This window comes from Sceloporus occidentalis, unplaced genomic scaffold, assembly GCF_023333645.1.
Source record: "Sceloporus occidentalis isolate IW3139 unplaced genomic scaffold, rSceOcc1.0.p SCAF_1, whole genome shotgun sequence".
In the NCBI taxonomy this organism is placed as follows: domain Eukaryota; kingdom Metazoa; phylum Chordata; class Lepidosauria; order Squamata; family Phrynosomatidae; genus Sceloporus; species Sceloporus occidentalis.
The window spans coordinates 13,630,264-13,651,120 of NW_028316981.1; the positions used below are offsets into that span (position 1 = coordinate 13,630,264).

General features: G+C 42.8%; 1 protein-coding gene across 3 annotated transcripts; it reads left to right on the plus strand.

The window, feature by feature from the left end:
* Positions 1-1,297: 1,297 nt before the first annotated feature.
* LOC149320831 (uncharacterized) lies at positions 1,298-17,436 on the plus strand. Of its 3 annotated transcripts, XM_089504463.1 has the most exons (7): positions 1,298-1,485; positions 3,227-3,345; positions 4,299-4,412; positions 7,565-7,620; positions 9,234-9,360; positions 10,108-11,232; positions 13,087-17,436. In XM_089504463.1, the coding sequence occupies exons 4-7, from the start codon at positions 7,573-7,575 to the stop codon at positions 13,776-13,778; spliced, it is 1,992 nt and encodes a 663-aa protein (XP_089360589.1). In that variant the 5' UTR covers positions 1,298-1,485; positions 3,227-3,345; positions 4,299-4,412; positions 7,565-7,572; the 3' UTR covers positions 13,779-17,436. The 3 variants fall into 3 exon arrangements, with proteins under 3 accessions (XP_089360589.1, XP_089360598.1, XP_089360606.1); XM_089504472.1 differs by lacking the exon at positions 4,299-4,412; XM_089504480.1 differs by lacking the exons at positions 1,298-1,485; positions 4,299-4,412; positions 9,234-9,360 and having other exon boundaries at positions 3,326-3,345.
* The last annotated feature ends 3,421 nt before the right edge of the window (positions 17,437-20,857 follow it).

Below are 20,857 nucleotides of genomic sequence, written 5' to 3' on the forward strand. Positions count from 1 at the left end.
CTGAATGGAGTAAATGTCCCCCAGAGGACCTGAGGGTACAGTACACATAGGTAATTGTTTTTAATAACTGTGCACACGAAACAAAGTTTGTGGACACTGAACCATCAGAAAGTGTAGGTGTCCCTCTCTCAGCCACCCACTCCGCAGTGCAGATGCAGCCCAAGAGCTAAGCAGCGTCCTTATGGGAAGCCACCGGCAAGGGATGAGTGCAACTACTAGGCCCTTCTCTCACACTCCACAGCAACCAACATGCAGAGACATCATGCCTCTGATTCTGGAGATGACACTTAGTTGTCCTGACAAATAGTCAAACATAGTGACGTCGAAGGCTTTCATGGCCAACATCCATAGGTTTTTTTAGGGTTTTTTGGGCTATGTGGCCATGTTCTAGAAGAGTTTATTCCTGATGTTTCGCCAGCATCTGTGGCAGTGTGTGTGTGCATAGTGTATTACATTATTATAAGGGGTTTCCCCTTATTTGAGGGTTGGAAAGTATGTGCGTGTGTCTCTATGTGTATACACACACACACACACTATATATATATATATATATATATATACACACACACATACACTATACACACGCATTCACTATATTTATAGATATATATGCACACACATACACAGACACAAAACTATATATACACACACTCACATACACTATATATATATATATATATATACACATACACACACTATAAATATACACACAGTATATACATACACATACACTATACATACACACACACAGCACAAATATATATGCACACATAACTATATATATATATATACACATACACTATATATGCACACATACACTACACACACATACATAACTATATATACATATATTACACACACAACACTATACACACACACTATATATATATATATATATATATATGCACACACGCACGCACGCACACTATATACACATACATACACTACACTATACACACATACCTTATAAGTATACACACACATATACATATATATATAATAGATTATTATAATATGATAAAGGGTGCCTTTGTTAAAATGCGAGAGAACCTCCTTAGCAGTCCTTAAACCATCCTTGGCTCTTTAAAAAACAAAGCCCCCAGAAGCAGCATGAAGAGGAGGAGATGCAGAGGGGGCAGCCTCCCCGCTCCCCTCCCTGTGCGCCGGAGCCAATCAGAAGACAGAGAATCCCCGGCGTGGAACGGGAGGGGCGGCTCCGCCTCTGATTGGCCAAGACGCGCGTCCGAGGAGGAGCAGGAAGGCAGGAAGGAAGAGGGAGACGGAGGAGGAGGGGGACTAGGCGGCGAGGCAGAGAGAGGGAGGCCTTGGCGCCCGGTGAACGGGGCCAGGAAGGAACCCCCGCTGGGAGGGCCCTCCTTCCTTCCTTCCTTCCCTCCTTCCAGCCGCGAGAGGGAGCCCTGCTGAGCAGCCACCACCACCGACCCTCCCTTCCCCCGATTACTTGCCCTCCCAGGATCCTCTGGAGTGAGTGAGCTTTCCTTTTGTCCCTTTTCATAGTCATCCTGAGGACTACAGAACCCATCGTCCACCCGGGGGTGAGGGGAGTTGTAGTCCCCCCATTCTCTCTCGCTTTCTCTCTCCAACCCCTAAAGTTGGGAGTATATTTCCTTTCCCCACCTCTTTAGGGGTGGATGATGGGAGTTGTAGTCCACCCTAATTTTTTTCTCCCACCCCCTCAACCTAAAGAGATGGGAGTCTATATGTCCCTTCCCATCTCTCTCTCTCTCTCTTTCCCTATCCCTTGACTGCAGCTCCCATAGTCCCCTGCAATGTGTGTAGGTTGATGGAAGTTGTAGTCATTGCCCCTTGGAGTTGGGAGTCTCTCTGTCTCTGCTACACTTTCCATCTCTCTCTCTCTCTCTTTGGGGTGGCCAATTCCTCCCCCAGACTATAGCCCCCATCCTCCACCTGCGATGTGAGTGAGGGGATGATGGGAGTTGTAGTCTGTCACCCTTGGAGTCTGGAGACACACACTCTGTCTTTCTGTCGCGTGTGTCTTCCCACCTCTCTCATTCCCTCTGGACTACACATCCCATTGCTCCTGCCCTCCCTGCAATGTGGGGGATGATGGGAGTTTCAGTCCATCTTTCTCTCTCACACACATCTTTCCACCCCCTCTCCCGTGAGTTGGAAGTATATGTCCCTTCCCAACTCTCTCTCTATGTTGGGAAGACTCCAGCCCCCATGTTCCACCGCAGTGTGGTGAATAATGAGAGTTGTAATCTTCCCCACCTTGGAGTTGGGGATCTTTCTTCCCACTTCCCATCCCACCTCTCTCTTCCTCATGGTGTTGTTGTTGTTGTTGTTGTGTGCCTCCAGATACCATTAGACTCCAACTCCCATCAGCTGCAGCTGGTGGTGCAGGATGTTGGGAGTTGCAATCCAGGAACACCTGGCAGTCAGCAACTTAATGTGTATGTGAATGTATTGTTATTGTGTGCTTTCAAATTCTTTCTGACTTATTGTGACCCTAAAACGAGCCTGTCATGGGGTTTTCTTAGCCAAATTCATTCAGAGGGGGGTTTGCCATTGCCTTCCCCTGAAGCTGAGAGAGTGTGACTTGCCCAAGGTTGTAGTAGTCCATACTAAATGGATATACACGGCTGAGCCAGGATTAGAATCTTGTTCTCCAGAGTTGCGGACCGACACTCAAACCACTGTGCCATGGTATACCTGGACATATTTAAAATTCATCTAGACCAGGTTATCCAAATTTCCTAACTTCTGAGAAGCTGCGGATGGTGTTGGTTTTCTATGAAACAATAAAGATCGGTAGCAACCAAAAAGTACAGTTTCCTGGATTTAGCAAACTGAGGGAGAAAGGCTTTTTGAACAAAAGCAGAGAAGCGGACTTTCCGCCTTTTATGGCCCTGCAGAACATGCTCAGCCGTGCGGTTTTTAGGAGAGTGGTTTGAGCATTGGTCTGGAACTCTTGGGGACCAGGATTCGAATCCCTTCTCAGCCATAGAAACCTAATAGGTGGCCTTGGCCAAGTCACACTCTCTCAGCCTCAGAGGATGGCAATGGCAAATTCCCTCTGAAGAAACTCGCCAAGGAAACCCTATGATAGATTTGCCGTAAATCAAAAACGACTTTGAGGCACAAAAACAACAAGGGAGGTTTGGGGTGGTCTTTTCCCTCTCTGTTCTTTGTTAATGCTGCATCTTGGTGAGAAGAATTCATACATATCCATTTAAAATCTCAGGTGGCATCCATGGTGGTCTGCTTTTCTCCTTGAAATCCCGCTACAGCGCAGGACGTTGCCAGGGCAGAATGACCAGGAGGGTCCCCAAACACAGCAGCACTGGCTTGCCGCACATTGAAGTAAGCAAAAAATAATTATAATTGGCCCCCCGCATTTGCAGGGTTTTGACTTTTGCAGATTTGATTATTTGCCATTTCCATTAATACAGTGGGCCCTGTTGAAGTGTGTATATTGAGGCAAAAAACGACAGCAGCAGAGTTTTGGAGGTGTTTAACAAAAATAGCTTTACTCAGCAGAAGTCTTAAAACTGAAGCAAAAACAAAACAGTACAAATGGCACACTACATAACCGCAAAAATTGAAGCACCGTAAAAGCTCCTAGTTCTGCAGCATGTCAGTGTTACCTTACCACTGCAGCAGCATAGACAGCAATACAGCCAGAATGCTCCCAACAACCCAGCAGACTTACAAGGCAGTTATACTTTGCTAATTGGCTAACACAATCACCTGGCCTAATTAGCTAATTACATGACTGATTGCTAATGCATCATGGACTACACCTGCCAATTTACTACACTCTCATCCAGTCACAACTTAGTCACAACTAGCATTACCTTGACAGGCCCTTGGTATCCGCTGGGGTTTGTTTCCAGGACCCTCCTGTGGATAACAAAATCTGTGGATGCCCAAGTCCCATTAAATACAGTGGCACAGCAAAATGGTGGCTTGTATGTAAAATGGCAAAAGCAAGGTTTGCTGTTTGGAATGTATACATGTTTTCAATATTTCCAAACAGTGGATGCGTAAATCCATGGATAAAAAATCTGTGTATGTTCTCTCTAGGAATCTCTAGGTCCTCCAGCGCGACTCTGCCAAAAGCTGACCACAGAGTTGTGTTTGAGAACCCAGAGTTTCCTAGAGAAAACACTAATCTGGGTATTTGTCAGTCCTCCAGCATAATGCTATGGTCAAATTCTAGCAGATGTTGACCATAGATTTGCTCTGGAGGACCTGGGGATTCCTAGAGAGGTGTTTTCTTAAGTAAAAAGAATTGTATTTCTTTTTATTTGCAGTTTTTCCACATTCATGGGTTCCTTCATCCCGAACCCCAGCAAATGTGGAGGGACCACTGTTCACCTTTCCATCTTAAGAGAGTGAAATAGTCTGAGAGGGTGAAGATGGCTAAGGCAAGTGTTATAAAATTCTCTCCATTTAACTGCTGATCAGAAATTTTCCCAGAACAGTTTTGGTCAAGATTCAACATCCTGGGTCTGAAAGTTACAAATATATCTTCACGTCGCAGAAACACAACAGAACTGAGTTATATCATGCTGGTCCTCTGTATGTACAGATTTTTAAATCATGGATTCTTAATCATGGATTTTTAATCATGGATTCAAGCATCCACAGCCTGGACATACTCAAAAATAATCTAAATTCCAAAAAGCAAACCTTACTTTTGCCATTTCATATAAGGGACACCATTTTACTGTGACATTTTATTTCATGGGAACTGAGCATCCATGGATTTTGGTGTCCCATGTGGGGTACTGGAACCGAAACCCCAGTGGATACCAAGGGCCCACTGTGTAGTTGGCTCTCCACATTTGCAGCTTTGACTTTTACAGCTTTGATTATTCACAGATTTGATTAATATGTTGTGTCTAGGAATCTCGAGGTCCTCCAGTGTGACTCTGTTGTCAACTTCTGCCAAATGTCACACTGGAGGTCTTAGAGATTCCTAGAAATAACACTTCTCTAGGCTTTTTTTGTGGGTTTTTCGGGCTATGTGGCCATGTTCTAGAAGAATTTCTTCCTGACGTTTCGCCAGCATCTGTGGCTGGCATCTTCGGAGAATGCTTGCCTGGAAAGGAGTTGTGTATTGTTCTGTGCTGATGGCCGGCCTCAGGCTGGGAGGCTAATGCAAAAGAGGATTAGTGTCTGCTAATTGGTGATCATTATCTGCTGGGAAAGCCCCTGACTCTGAGTGGTTTCCCATTTGCTGAGTCCTCATTTTGCTATTCCTCAGGATTGGTAGCCAAATTTTGTTCACTTTAAGGGTTTAAGGGGCATTAGCCTCCCAGCCTGAGGCCTGCCATCAGCAACAGAACAATACACATGCAAATCACTCCTGCATTCCCAGGCTCACACAGGATGTGTGTGTGTGTATACATACACACCCAACTTTTTCCAGGCAAGCATTCTCTGAAGATGCCAGCCACAGATGCTGGCAAAACGTCAGGAAGAAACTCTTCTAGAACATGGCCACATAGCTCGAAAAACCCATTAAAAATTGTGGATGCTGGCCATGAAAGCCTTCGACTTCGCATCTCTAGGCATTTGTAGGTCCTCCAGCACAATTTCATGGTCAACGTCTGGCGGATTGTGACCACAGAATTGCCCCAGAGGACTGAGATTCCTAGAGAGTTGTTCTCTCAGGTAAAAGTGGTTTTTCCACTCTCATGGGGGTCCTTTGCCCCTAACCCCAGCGAATGTGGAGGGTCCATTGTAGTGAATTACAAAATTGTGCATCTGGGCAGTGGCAAGAGAGTGTTCTAGTGCGCATCAGGAGTGCATGATGCGCATTAGAACACACTTGCTGGCGCCTGGATGCATGTTGGGTGTTTCCTAGCCAGTGTATATATGTGCATCGGGAGTGCTCCAGTGCACATCAGTGCCCCTGGCACATCAGGGGCATAGCACATTTGTCGCTCTACTGGCTCCAATTGCACAATGGCCACCCGTGCTTTGAAAGTCATGGCAACACCTAGGGGAATGTAGGCTATGCACATGGCAACACTACTCATTTCTATTTCCTGCTCATGTAAATCCAGTTATGAAGACACAAGTCCCATGCTGATTTCCAGTCAATGTCTGAGCATGCAAAGAGCAAACTACAAATTCCCTCTTTCAAGGGACAGTATTTTATGCCAGGTTTGGGCAACTTCAGTATAATATTCTTTACTGGAGTGCTACATTGATTCTTCTCTGATGGGCAGCTGTGGGGACAACTGAATCTGAAGTCGTATTACATTGATTTTTTTCCCCTTTTTTGGTGGGAATTTTTTGTGTGTGTTATAGTTCTTTAAAAACCATTTTCTAGGGAGAGGTGAAGGGAGCTGGTGTGAAGCTAAATATTTATTTTAAATACCTTTATTTATATATTTTTTTAAAAAACAAGTTTTCAGTCAATATATTAATTAAAAACAACAAAACGTACCCTTATAAATGCCTAGACATTATATAGAAATTTTTTCCATAAATGCTGATGCTGTGAAGGTGGACAGAGCTTTTCCAAGTGGGTGTTAACATAATAAGAGGAAGCCACTTACTGTATATACTCATGTATAAGTCTAGAAATTTAGGTTAAAAATTGACCCCAAACACCTGAGTTGACTTATCCATGGATCAATGTAAGTACTGTATTTTAACTGACACACACACACATATATATGGGGAAAGGCAAGAGTTTAATCTGTCCTGGAAGCACTGACTTCCCTCTATTCTCTCATCGATCCAGTTTTTAATGTGAGTTCCAACAGTTATGCCTCCTGGAATTTTGTAAGTTCTTTGGCATTGTTTTCCTTTGCTTCATCCTTTATATCCTTCATTAAATGCCCCTACATTTTGCTCTTGACTATCCACGGGTCATATCAAAATCCATAATTATGGTCCCAAAACTTGCCCTCGACTTATATATAAGATCAACTTATAGTCAAGTATATACAGTATCTGAACAGACTTTGAACAATATTGTAATTTTGTTATATTTTTATATTTTTGACTTTTTTTGTATTATCATTTCTATTTTGAATTTGGTGCGAAATTTTAAAGTTATTCTGCCATTTGGTTTTTATTTAAGCATATGGAAATGTGACAGTTCATAGCGTTTAGTGATAAATAAGAAGTACAAAATTCACAGAGGAAGCTGCTTTTTCAGAAAAAAGCCCCTTATTACAAGCAGCCCTCTGTATCAATGGATTTTTTTTTTATCCACAGATTCAACCTTCCACAGCTTGAAAATATTTTTTAAATGATTTTGCCATTTTATATAAGGGACAACATTTTACTATGCCATTGTATTTAATGGGAGTTGAGTATCCATGGATTTTGGTATCCACGGTGGATCCTGGAACCAAACCCCAGCAAATACCAAGGGTCCACTGTATAATTGGACAATTTTTTTCACATTGATCTCAAGTTATTCCATCAACCAAGTACCCCATAGTCATCTCCATCATGTCTCCATTGAGAGGCTGCCCCTTTTCTGTTGAGAGATTGCAACATGATTTGAACACCTTGCTCACAACAACCTCCTTGTCTCTGTTCACTTACACAGGTTGCGGAATGACCTCCCTGTTCGTTGATGGGGAAAACGAACAGAAGATTAATTTGGTAAGTGGAGCTTGCTTCCTAAAGCAGATGTTGTATCCATGGATCCACCTGTCCGTGGCTTGAATTTTATTTAAAAAATACATAAATTCTAAACGGGAAACCTTGATTTTGCCATTTTATATAAGGGACACCATTTTACTATGCCATTGTCTATCATGGGACTTGTCCATCCATGGATTTTGGTATCCATGGGCATCTTGGAACCAAACCCCAGAGGATACGAAGGACCCACTCGACTGAGAGGGATGGAAAAAATGTGCGTGAAGAAAGGCCTCAAGGTGGCGTAAATCAGCTTAAATTGGGCAAAATGTGTCATCAAATCCTGGGAGGTTGGCCCCAAAATATTACAGGTCAGAAATGTGTGCAGCACAGTCCCAGAAAATCTGAGGCCCTTTAAAACTACACAGTTATAGCACTATGATTCCACTTTAACTGGCATGATTGCACTCTGTGGAGTCTCGCTGTTTGTACAGCTTGAGTCTTCCTTATCCGAAAAGCTTGGGACTAGAGGTGTTTTGGATTTCAGATTTTTTAAATTTTATTTTTGGATTTTGGAATACCTTTATTTGTATATACATACATAATGAGATATCTTGCCAATCGGACCCAAGTCAAAACACAGAATTCATTTTTTTCTCATATACAACTTATACTGTACACAGAACCAGAAGGTAATTTTAGGCACAATATTTTTAATACTTTTGTGCAGGAAACAAATCTTTGTGTACACTGAACCATCAGAAAGAAAGGAGATCATTATCTCAGCCACCTATGAAAAAAGTTTTGGTGTTTGGAATATTTTGGATTCCAATCAGGTAAATCAGGGACCCTTTCACTCTAGATTATTTATATAGCACTATGATTCCACTTTAACTGCTGTGGTTCCAACTTGTGGAATCCTGGGGTTTGTAGTTTTGTGAGGTACAGGTTGAAAACTCTAAATACCCCCATTTACAAATCCCATGATTCAAACTATGGAGCCATGACAGTCAATGGAATCGTAGTGCTATAAATGTGAGATGCTGAGGGTGCTGGTTTCCATTTCTCCCCTCTTCCCATGCAGTGATTTCTTTTGGATGGAAAAAGAAATCTAATTGGAATAAGTCTTTTTTAAATATATATATAGAATAAATATATTGGACAAAGCCATAAAGAATAATGAGAAACTGGGAAATTGTGTTTAAGAAAGTAGAAGAAAAAATAGGGTATGAAGAAGTTTAAAAAAAGATATTTTCCATTATCTCTGAAAATGATTTTTGATTTAAATGGAATGTATACCCTCTGAGTGACTGTTTTGTGGGAGGAGAGAAAGGGAGGTGAAGAAAGTATATTACGAATTATGGATCATATAATTAGCACTATGTACTGTGTAAAAGAGAACCAGTGTGGCATAGTGGTTTGAGTGTTGGACTACAACTTTGGAGACCAGGGTTCGATTCTTGCTTGGCCATGAAACCCACTCTCAGCCTTGGGAAGGCAAGGGCAAACCTCCTCTGAACAAATCTTGCCAAGGAAGCCCCATGGGTTGCCATAAGTTGGAAATTACTTGACGGCACACAACACACACACACACACACACGTAAATAAATAAATTTTGTCCCCTCTTCTTCCAGGGCCCTGTGACATTTGAGGATGTGGTCATCTATTTCACAGAAGCAGAGTGGGCTCTCTTGAACTGGACCCAAAGAGCCCTCTACAAGGAGGTCATGCAGGAGAATTACCAGAATGTGATGTCGCTGGGTAAGGGACAGGCAGGCGCCTCTTAGGACACTGGTTCCTTAGTTTTGGTCCTCCAGATGTTTTGGACTAATCCCTGACTGTTGGCCAAGTTGGTTGGGGCTTTTGGGAGCTGAACTCCAAAACAAATGGATGACCAAAGTGGAGGCAACCACTAAAGGACCCCTCCATGCTGTTAATCTATTATCATGTAGACTTTTGCTGCTCAAGTCCTAGGCCACAGAGCTTGGGAAGACTCTTACCATAGTGACCAGGGGATTTTGGGAGACGTAGTCCTACGCTTTGTGAGACAAACCTTCACTGTGGCTCCTGTCACAACACAGACCAAATCAAACTTCATTTTCATAGTTAAAGTCCTCTCTCTGGTTTTGCTGGGATCTGTTTTGGACCCCTGCAAAAACGGAAAATCGTGCATATTCAAGCCCTATTGGTTAGGATGGAGGTGTGCACCCCATTTTAACCCCCTCCTTTCGCCTCCCGCGGATAATGAAGCGATGCAGATCCCAAGTCTGTGAGAACGCAGGGAGGACTGTACTTTAAACAAGGTGTTATTCAAAAACATCTTGGGCTTCTTTATGTTCCCTTGGCATTAATACGTTAAATGTTATGTTTGTTTAGTGCAGGTTTTATTGTGAGTGTTTTGTTTCTGTTTTGTTCTGTCTGTTTAGTTTATGATTGTTATTGTTCTTTTTTTTCCTGAACTGAATAAATATATATTTTTAATTTTTTAAAAAAATGTTCCTTTGACAGGCACGTCCCCCATCTCGCAGGCACCCACTGCCACTGCGAAGGACACCCAAGAGTCCCAAAGGCAACGGGCAAAATTTTGGAGCAAAGAAGAGATCGGGCTTTTTGTCGACCTCTGGATCAGTCCGGAAGTACAAAATGAACTCCGGAATATGTACCACAACGAGGCGGTCTTTAACTGGCTCTCCACAGAGATGGGCCTACGGGGGTACAACCGTTCGGCCCGCCAGTGCCGGGAGAAGATGAACGCTCTGAAAAAGAAGTACAAGGAAGTTACCACTCAGAGTAAGGGCTCGGGGGTTGACCTGAGTGCCATGCCGTACTACAACAAGCTAGCGATGATCCTGGAGAAGAGAGACTCCACACCCAGGCCCCCACCAGAGAAGGGGCAGTGGCAGAGGCAGACAACTTTGACGCTGGCTAGGCAGACCTCACCGCTTGCGCTTGGGACTTCTGGACAGGCTGCACGATCTCCTTTAACCACCGCGCCGGTATTGCGGACGGCACTGGCTGCCACCCAAGGCAAGCCACCCCCTCAGAAGCAGCCTCGCCTTCTGCCAGAGAGTAAGTTTGGCCTTGCTCAGGCTGGGACAGCGTCCCCCACTCCACCACACGATCTTCTCTTGCAAGCCGGCGGGAGCATGACTACGGCACAAAAAGGCCAAAATCACCTGGGCCTGCTCACTCCAAAAATCAAGGAGGAGGAACTGCAGGAAGAGGAAACCAGCTCGATCTCCAGTGTACTCCCAAGCACCCTCCTGCCTGTGGAAGTCCGGGTGGTAGACGAGAATGGCGTCACCATTGCCTCTGTGGAGTGCAAGCAAGAGAAGGAGGAAGAGGAGGAGGAGGAACACCCTGAGACTGGCAGCGTTGAGATGGATTTTGACACCAAACTCATCAAAAATATAGTGGACGATGGTGACCCTCCAGAGGTGGCGGCCATCCGAATTGACCCCAATGGGCTTTCAGAGTTCTCAGAAGAACTGTATGGTGGGGCTGAAGATGGCTCCGGGGATTTGCTGCAGTCTTTAGAAGACAGATTCTCCACATACCAAGGGCTTGAAGACAGCAGCCTTGACAGGGATAAAGGAGACCAAGAGCGTCCGCTCTCCAGGGCATTATCTACAGGTAAGATGGCTTGAATATCCTGGAATTGCCAGATCCTAGGCTACATCTGCATTGCAGAAATAATGGAGTTTGACATCACTTTAACTGTCATGGCTCCATCTGATGGAATCCTGGGATTTATAGTTTGTTGTGGTTCTGGAGCTTTCTGGCAGAGAAGGCGGAATATCTTTCAAAACTGCAAATCCCAGAATTCCATAGCATTGAGCTATGGCAGTTAAAGCGGCAGTTAACGCAGTGTGAAATGCATTAATTCTGCAGTGCAAATGCAGCCCTAGATGCTAAGGGTCACGCATGTTTGTACTTGGAAGGGAGACCACTAAGGAATAGCAGATGCTGGTTGCTATATTTCTGAGGAAGGCACCACCTCAGCATTCTTGCCTTAAGGAAACCCAGTGAAATTCAAGGAGGTACTAGAAATCAACAGGTGACTTGAAGACTCATACTTACAGATAACTTGACTTGGCTTGGCAAGCATTGGCTCCACACTCTCGTAAACTATTAGTTCTCTGCAGATCCCTCTTGCTGACCATAGGCCATGTGGTCTTGGGACTCTGAGTGTAGAAGTCTGAAAGACCTGATGGGCTAAGGTTGAGATTCATTACCCTGTATCTTTGTTGTTGTGTGCCTTCAAGTCATTTCAAACTTATTGTGACTCTAAGGTGAACCTATAATAGGATTTTCTTGGCAAATTTCTTCAGAAGGGGTTTGCCATTGCCATCCTCTGAGGTTGAGAGAGTGTGATTCACCCAAGATCACCCAGTGGGCTTACATGGCCACTCTAGGATTCAAATCCTGGTCTCCAAGCTTCTAGTCCAACTCTCAAACCACTACACCAAGCTGGTTCTCTTGCTCTATATCTACAATTAAAGAAAATGACAGTCTTTTGCACAACTACTAGTGACTTCTTGCAGAACCCAAGGTTGAGAAACTGTGCCCTAAACTGTTTAAGTTGAACCGGAATGGGAAACCGTTTTTCAGCCCCAGTATTGAATTTCAATTTGGAAATTTTCCTGGTAGTCCCATCACTGTAGCAGATGAATCCAAGTATACACTGGTTACCTTTTCTTAAAAAGGCTATTTTGGGCCAACATTAGGTATGGGTAGTGGTATCCCTTTTCTTGTAGGAGTAGCATTTAAGGAAACTTTTAAAAAGGAAAAATGCCTTTAAATCCTCTGTCTTACATATGATCAGAGATAACTGTGGGGATTACCAACATAGTACTGAAAAAAGCTTTTTGTCTTATCTCTTCCTTTTTTAAAAAAAATCTAGAATATTTTGGGACTTGAGAATTCTGATTATTTGTTTAAACATATTTATGGATACATATTAATGGATACTTGCCAGAATTTAAAATAAGTGAGAGGGCTGTGTGTTAATGGTAGTGTCTGAAAGAGAAAAGATGTAATTTGGGAGTAAAAACATTTTGATAAGAAAAATATGTCTAGAAGGAATAGCTGGAGGCTTTTCCATGCTTCCAGTTTCTCTTGCATCCATGTATTGATGGGCCCATAATTATTAGAGACCAGTTGGAAGAGATCATTTGTAATAATTATTCCAAGGTACATAATGGCTGAAGGCTGTATTTGAAAACCGGAGAGTCTTTACCATTTCACTTGGGAGTATGGGACATGGGTAGTAAGAAATAACAGACCAGATGTCTGGAAATTAATCCATATTCCAGTAAATCTCTTATTTCCAAGCAGTGATGAGATGACGAGAAGAGATTCCTTCCCTACACAATGCTTGAAGAAGACGCTTGTGATCTAGACGAAGAATTCCTGATAGCTAGAATTTTCCAATCCCTGATTTAGATATTTAAGAATACTAATTGCCACTTCTCTATTCCTCTGCAGCTGAAAGTCTCATACAGGAACAGGAACGCAAAGCACTCGAAAATGCCGATGCAGCCTCGATTCTCCTGGACATTGTGGGATGCAAGGATCCAAACTCAGGTGGTGATGTCGGTGATGAACCCCCGTTAAGCCGTGTCCTGCCGACTGGAGACTTAGATGGGGACGCCCCATTGACCAGTGCACAAAGGGCTGCCAGATTCAGGAACAAGAGGAAAATAGAGAGGGCTCAGCTGGCGAAGGACCTCATCAAAGCCACCAAGGAAACCGGGGAGCAAATTCGTGATGCTCTCTACGACCTCGACAGCAAGGAGTCACAGAGACGGGTGGATGACCGCCGAGTGGCCGTCTGGTGTGCCAGGCATATTGCCAAAAGCATAAGGGACTCAAGCCAGACGATGGCCACAGCCATGCGCGACTCAGACGCAGCCTTCCAGCGTTGTATGGAGAGCTACACCGCTGCTCTGGAGAGGCAAACAACTCTGTTGGAGCGTATTGCAGACACGCTAAATGGGCGGGCGGCCACTCCACAAGCCTCCTCGGAAGTTCCTAGAGATGGGACGCCTGTAACTCCCGTACGGGAGAGTACCACACCTTCTCCTTCCCAGCCCCTTGGGAAGGGAAGTTCCAAGAGCTCCGAAAAAGATCCCCCCCTTACTGAGAAATCAACCTCAGAACAAGGGGGAAATTCCTAATGGTTGGGGTGGGATCAGACCAAAGTACTTGTAAGACAGGGATGGGGAGATACTTGTCCCCCCAGATGATGTTGGATTCCAACTCCCACCACTGTCTTTTTCTCTTACTGGTGTAGTCTGTCTTTTTCCTTCCAAATTGTGCATTACATTTTTATGCTTTTCTTCATTTTATGTTTTAATAGTGTTCATGCTATTTTATCATAAGCCACCTTGGGTCCCATCTGTGGGAAAAAGGCAAGGAGACAAGCTGGGTCAGTCAAATCAAGTTCTCTTTTGCCATTGGCTGTGCTGGCTAGGACTGATGGACATTTCAGTCCAGCAGAATATGAAGGGCTTTATCTTTCAACACCTCTGTCTTAATGTAGAAACCAGAGACGTAACTGTGTTAGTCTGAAATATCAGTATGCAAAGGAATCTTGCAGCGCCTTTGAGATGTAAGTGTGCAAAAGAAGATGCAGCATAAGCTTTTGTAGACTTGGTCTACTGAGTCTACGAAAGCTCTTCCCACAGCTTCTTTCACACAGTCTCAAAGTCTTAAAGTGTCATTGTTCATCTTGTAAGCGGGAAAATATTTGCAAGGCATTCTTGAATGTGCATGAAACCACCTTGGAACTAGAATCATAGAATCATAGAGTTGGAAGAGACCGCAAGGGCCATCCAGTCCAACCCCCTGCCATGCCGGAAATCCAGATCAAAGCATCCCCGACAGATGGCCATCCAGCCTCCATTTGAAGACCTCCAAGGAGGGAGACTCCACTACACTCCGAGGAAGTGTGTTCCACTGTCGAACAGCCCTTACTGTCAGGAAATTCCTCCTAATGTTGAGGTGGAATCTCTTTTCCTGCAGCTTGCATCCATTGTTCCAGGTCCTAGTCTCTGGAGCAGCAGAAAACAAGTTTGCTCCCTCCTCAATATGACATCCCTTCAAATATTTAAATAGGGCTATCATATCGCCTCTTAACCTTCTTTTCTCCAGGCTAAACATCCCCAGCTCGTTATGCCCGCATTTGATCTTATCTGAGCTTTCCTTTGTTAGATTACTTCAGAAGGTTGTGTTGTACTTTGCCCTGAATGGGGATGCCTTGATTTTGGAACAGGACTCATGAGCTCCAGATGTAGAGAAACTGCAGTCCCCATCAGGTGTGGAAACTGCACAACTCCCACACCTGATGGAAGATAGAACAGTCACATTAAGGATGCTGATCCCTGTTCACCACTCTCCAACAAAAGCAGGGATGGTGGAGTCAGAGAAAATGTAGGCACGGATAAACAAGCCCATCCCAAAGGCTAGAACAACTTCCTATGAAAAAAAAGGTGGCAACAAGTGGGCATCCTTAGCTTAACAAGAAACCTGTGGAACATGCTAGATGCTGATAGACTGCAGTTCCCAGAAGATCAGCAATGGGAATTGTAGTTCAACATCAGGAGGTCTGCCTGTTCCTTGCCCTTTCAGTTAGAACAAGTTTGGCAATTTTTTGGAGTAGCGGGGAGCACTTTATCACTTTTCACCTTTTTTCTTTTTTGTTCTCTGGACCATTTTAGATCTAGCAGAGGCCATGAGGAAGTGCTTCCAGTCCAGCAGAACCTGAAGGGCTTTATATTCAATACCTTTGTGTTGAAGTTTTGACTGTGGGTCACTTCCTGCAAAGAAAAATTTTGAGCAATTATTTTTTTCAAGCAAAGGTTAGAATCCTTGGGCCCTTGCCCTACTCCTGACTTTAAAAAAAGACTACGGGGTCGACAGCACAATAGATAAAAGTATTTACAGGCTGGAGAAAACAAAGGAAGGGGAGTGGTCTTAGTTCCATTCACACAGCATTAGGTCTCTTGACTAGTAAGGTGAGGTACATCTTTATAGAGTGTGAAATTAAGCTGTGGAACCTACTGCCACAAGGTAGAGTGAAGGCCACTGCCTTGGACGGTTTTAAAAGGAGGATTGAACAGATGTGTTGAGGATAAGGCTATCAATAGCCACTAGTCATAGTGGTTAAAAGCCACCTGCAATGTTCAAGGCAGTATGCTGGGAGCACAAGCGAGGGCACTCGTATCTGGTACTTTCCAAGGGCATCTCACTTGGCTGCTTTGCAAAAAGAATGCTGGATGATACTGCCTTTTGACCTAGCGCTGCTCTTACATTCTTACTGTTCAGTGACACAGCTGTATAAGCCTGGAGTATCAATATACAAAGGGATTTTGCAGCAGCTTGGACTATTCATATAGTCTGATTATTAAGGACCTTCCAGTGCACCGGTGCACTCCATACCTCTAAGTGCAAAAGCTCATGCTGCCACTTCTTTCACTCATGCATTCTTAATGTTATGGAAAAGGGTCTTGTAGCTCCTTTGAGACTAACTGCGAAATAAGTTGGTAGGACAAACCTTTGTAGACTTGGTCTACTTCCTGTGAAGAAGCTGGCCAAGGGCTAGTCTACATGTAAATGTATTATGCGAATTGCTGCAGATATTATCACATTTGCATGGGCATTTAATTGTCTTCATTTTCCCATGCAAATTTGCATCTATTTGCATCTGTTTACCCTCCTCTTGCCGTAAATGTTCACCCATCTGAATCCAAAGCTAATGGATAGCTGTATGTGCAATGATGCACATTTCTGCTGATTTTGTGTTCCTGCATGGCAGGGCATGGGACTGAATGGCCCTTGGGGTCTCTTCCAAATCTATGACTCCATAGATACACCAATAAAAACCACAACGCCTTTTTCTGTAGCATTTAAGGAGTTTTTGACCCCTGCGTCCTTAAAAAGCACAAACTCCTGCGAATTACATGTGGCCCGATCACATTCTGTTTGATGGGAATGAGAAGTATTTTAATTGTGTAGACTAGCTCCAAGTCTATGCACAATTAGTCTCAAAGATTCTACACGGCCCCTTTGCATTCTGATATTCCAGACGAACACAGCTGTGTCTCTGAATTGCTACTGCTGTTTACAAAAATCAGATTAGATCGGGATTATTTTTTTTTAAATAGTTCACTGTACAATTTCCAGTATTCTTTACCAGCACTGCCCACAACTATTATTTTGCAACTGGGGGGGGAAATCAAAGTTAAAAGAACTGTTTTGAGTCACACAATTGAAACAAGACATTCTCTTTTCATTTTCAGGTCAGCCATTATTGGCCACAGTAATATCTACTGCAATATTGTGTTGTTGTTTTTTTTAAAAAAAGACTTTCTCTTTTAGCTTTCTACATTTCTGGTATTTTCTGTTCTAGCATCTTCTGCTAGAAATGCCCAGACAAAAGTACTGAGAAAGTTTAAGAATACAATTTTTTTAATTAAAGAAAATCCTACACTGGGTTAGCAATGCTGTTTAGGAGTGATGGGAGTTGTAGTCCAACACATCTGGGGAGCACTGAGTTGGAGGAGGCTGATCTAGATTCTCCATTTCAGAGTAGCCTTCCGCAGAGATGCAAAATTTCTGGAAATTTGGAAGCCATGGAGTTAAAAAAAAGTTTCTTTTTCTAGGAGAAAAAGGCAAATTGAGTGGACGATTTATATGCAATACTTATTTTTCATTTCAAACCCAAACTTTAGCAACATAAAATGCTTCACACATAACTTAGCATATTAGGATTGTACTATTTGGCATATTTATGATTTTTTAAAAAATAAAAGCCTTAATTTTGTACGAGCAAAATTGTGAGTATGCCTTATACTACAGAGAGGGCTGTCGACTGCTGCATCCTGTACTACGTTAGCATATGCGTCTTGGGTTTTGCCGGTTGAGAAATAGGGGGAAATGAAAACGGGGACCCTGAGTTTTGAAATAAAGGAAAATTTATCATTTGGACAAAAACAGTTATCGGTTGTAAGGACTAAGCTAGCAACACAACTTGTTAGCATGGAAAATACAGAACTGTGTAATCTTATTACAAGTGACGAAGGGCCTTCTTGGCGAGCTTTTCTCATGAAGATGGTTGCACCCACTGGGTGCAGAAATAGGTTTCCCATTTGAACGGGGTATATGTTTAATGTAGATGCAGGAATTACTTCCCAGTCCAGCAATAGCTGAAGGGTGGCTGTGACTGTTCTTTGGCCGTTGACCCTTCCAGATTTCCTGGTCCACCTTCTTAAAGATCCCAGCAACCCAAGGGTAAATTGCCATAGAAAACATGCTATTAAAGGAAAGGTGAATCACCTTTTTACAGAGATTGCAGGCCCCCTTTATCTGTGCACAGCTTAACATTTTATTATTTTATTTTTTATAAAACACTTTTACAAAGAAATCTGACTTCTGGTTTTGCGTTTTTAATTTTTTGGCAGTCTGTACAGAAAATTGCAGAAAACAGTCGTATTTTTTAAAAAAATAACTTCTCTATATTTTTTACTGATGTTTCTGTATGTTTTCATTTGTTCTGGTTTTAATATTCTGTAAGTTGACTTTTAAGTCCCAGTATTGGGAGAGGGAAAAGAAAGGCTGGATATAAATTAATAAAATAATAATAATTTAAAAACTCGGCCCTTGTATCTGCCCTGCTCTGATTCTGTAGACTGTCTTGCATACAGATCATAATACGCAGTTGGCGTTTTGAGCATGTAAAACCTTGTCTTTAAAAAAGCATTTCACCAATTCCACAAGGAAAGATTTTTGTCTCTTGACTCAGGCCTTAAATAGGCTTGAAGATTTCACTTGTTTACTCTGACCTTCAAGCCTATAACTGTTACTGGTATTTGCTGAGCTTTGGTTCCAGGAGGCCCCCCCCCCGCCCCCATTGATACCAAAATCCATGGATGCTCAAGTCCCATTAAATACAACGGCGTAGTAAAATGGTGTCCCTTGTACAAAATGGTAAAATCAAGGTTTACCATTTAGAATTTATATATTTTTGGAATATTTTCAAGCTGTGGAGGGTTGAATCCGTGGATAAAGAATCCGTGGAAATGGAGGGATGACTATACATAGGAAAAGCTCCACTGAATATTCAGGAATAGGCATCCATGATTGTGCTATCTGCCAAGAACTGCTTACAACCTTCTAGATGCTGGTTAACATCAACTTCCATCAGCCTTAGCATCACCAATGGTGAAGGATGATGGAAGTTGAAATCCAATGACATCTGGTGTATAGTGCTTGGTATCCACTGGGACTTAGTTCCAGGAGCCCAGAATCCATGGACGCTCAACTCCCATTCAATACAAACCATAGTAAAATGGTGTTGCTCATATAAAACTGCAAATCATGCTTTACTTTTTGAAATTTACATTTTAAAAAGTATTTTCAAACCGTGGATGCTTGAATCCATGGATTAAAAAATCCGTGGATACGGAGGGCTGACCATACTATAAGTTACCAACTTGTGGACTGCTGTCTTGCGTTGAACACACCAGTTTATAAAAGGTATGCATGGTCCGGTTTTCACAGGAGAAAGTGTAAGAAAAAGAGTGGAGTGTTGTGCAATTCACTAGTGGAAATCACACTATGGAAGGACAAATGGGGCAAGAGTGTGATACATGGTAAACAGCTATCACTGCGAATATGGAATAACCCAGTATAATCCAGTATAATGGTAGGATGTGAGAAGGATCTTAATATTTGGGTGGGACTATGGACATTATCAGTCAAGGGAAATTGGAAGTATAATCCAATGGCAATCTGAACGCAATCATGAGGTTTAACTTTATTGCATAATAGACTACCACATGCAATTTTGGGCAATGGGAAGTCAGTCCAAACGCAATCATGGGGTTTCACGTTATTGCATGAGAGGTGATCACACACAATTTCGGGCAATGGCTATTTTCGGGCAATGGGAAGTCAGTTCGAATGCAATTCAAATTTTCGTAAATGCGTTCTGACCCCACTTTCTTTTCATTCGAAATTAAGAGAAATTCCTCCCATGTGATAAACTCCAAAGTCAAGGAACCAGAAGAATCTCCAGGCAGGTGATGGTTTTGTGCCTTCAAGTTGTTTCTGACCTGGCAACCCTATCATGGGGTTTTCTTGGCAAGATTTGTCCAGAGGAAACTTCCCGTGAGGCTGAGAGAGTGTGACTTGCCCAAGGTCTCCCAGTGGCATTCCATAGCCAAGCAGAGATTCGAACCCTGGTCTCCCTGTCTGGAGCTCCGGCAATCCCTTGTTGCCAGCCTGATCTTGACAATGCTGGGTTACATGGACGAAAGGCTTGATTTGGTATTGAGACGTCTTTCTATGCTCCCTTCCCGTTATACCCCAAGGTTGTCCAGGGGCCTGTTCACACTACAGAATTAAAGCACCATCATTCCATTTTAACTGCCATGGTTCCATCTTATGGAATCCTAGGTTTGTAGTGATGCACTGGAGCTCTCTAGTTGAGAATAATAAACCTATTTATACAATTTCTATGCTGCCTTTCTCCCAGAAAGTGGCTTGCAAGATATAATTTAAAAAACAAACTTTACAATAATTTTTTAAAACAGTTAAAGCCATCTAGTTAAAATAGTATAAAATTAATACAAAAATGTACAAAAGTTAAAAAAACATAACTAAAACACCCACCGTGTCATGATTATATAATAAGATTTATTACACTCAATGACCCACACAAAACAATACAATGCAATACAATATTATACAATATTAAAAACCCTGTCTAAATAAAAAAAAGGCAATGTAAGAAATGTCCTTCTGTAAACTGCAAATCCCAGGACTCCCGTAGGATGGAGCCATGGCAAGTAAAGTGGAATAATACTGCTATAATTCTGTAGTGTGAATGTGGCATAAATCAGGGATTCTCAACACTTGGATCTTCCCTCTGAATTGTGCTCCAGACGCCTCCACCAGTTCAGCCAATGATGGTGGATTCTGGGAGCTGAAATCCAAAATATCTGAAGGACGTCCGTCTAGATTATTGGAAACAGAAGTCCAGAAAAACTGGAGGGCTGCAGTGGTTCTGAAACATTGGTCTCCAGATGTTTTGGACTTCAGCTCCCAGAATTCCTGACTGTTGGCCAAGTTTGGATGGGGCTTCTGGGAACTGAAGTCCAAAACAACTTGGGAAGACCAAGCTTTGGCCATCACTGTTTACACTTGCAGTGGTTCTCTCAACCTTTGGTCATCTACATTTTTTGAGATTTCACCT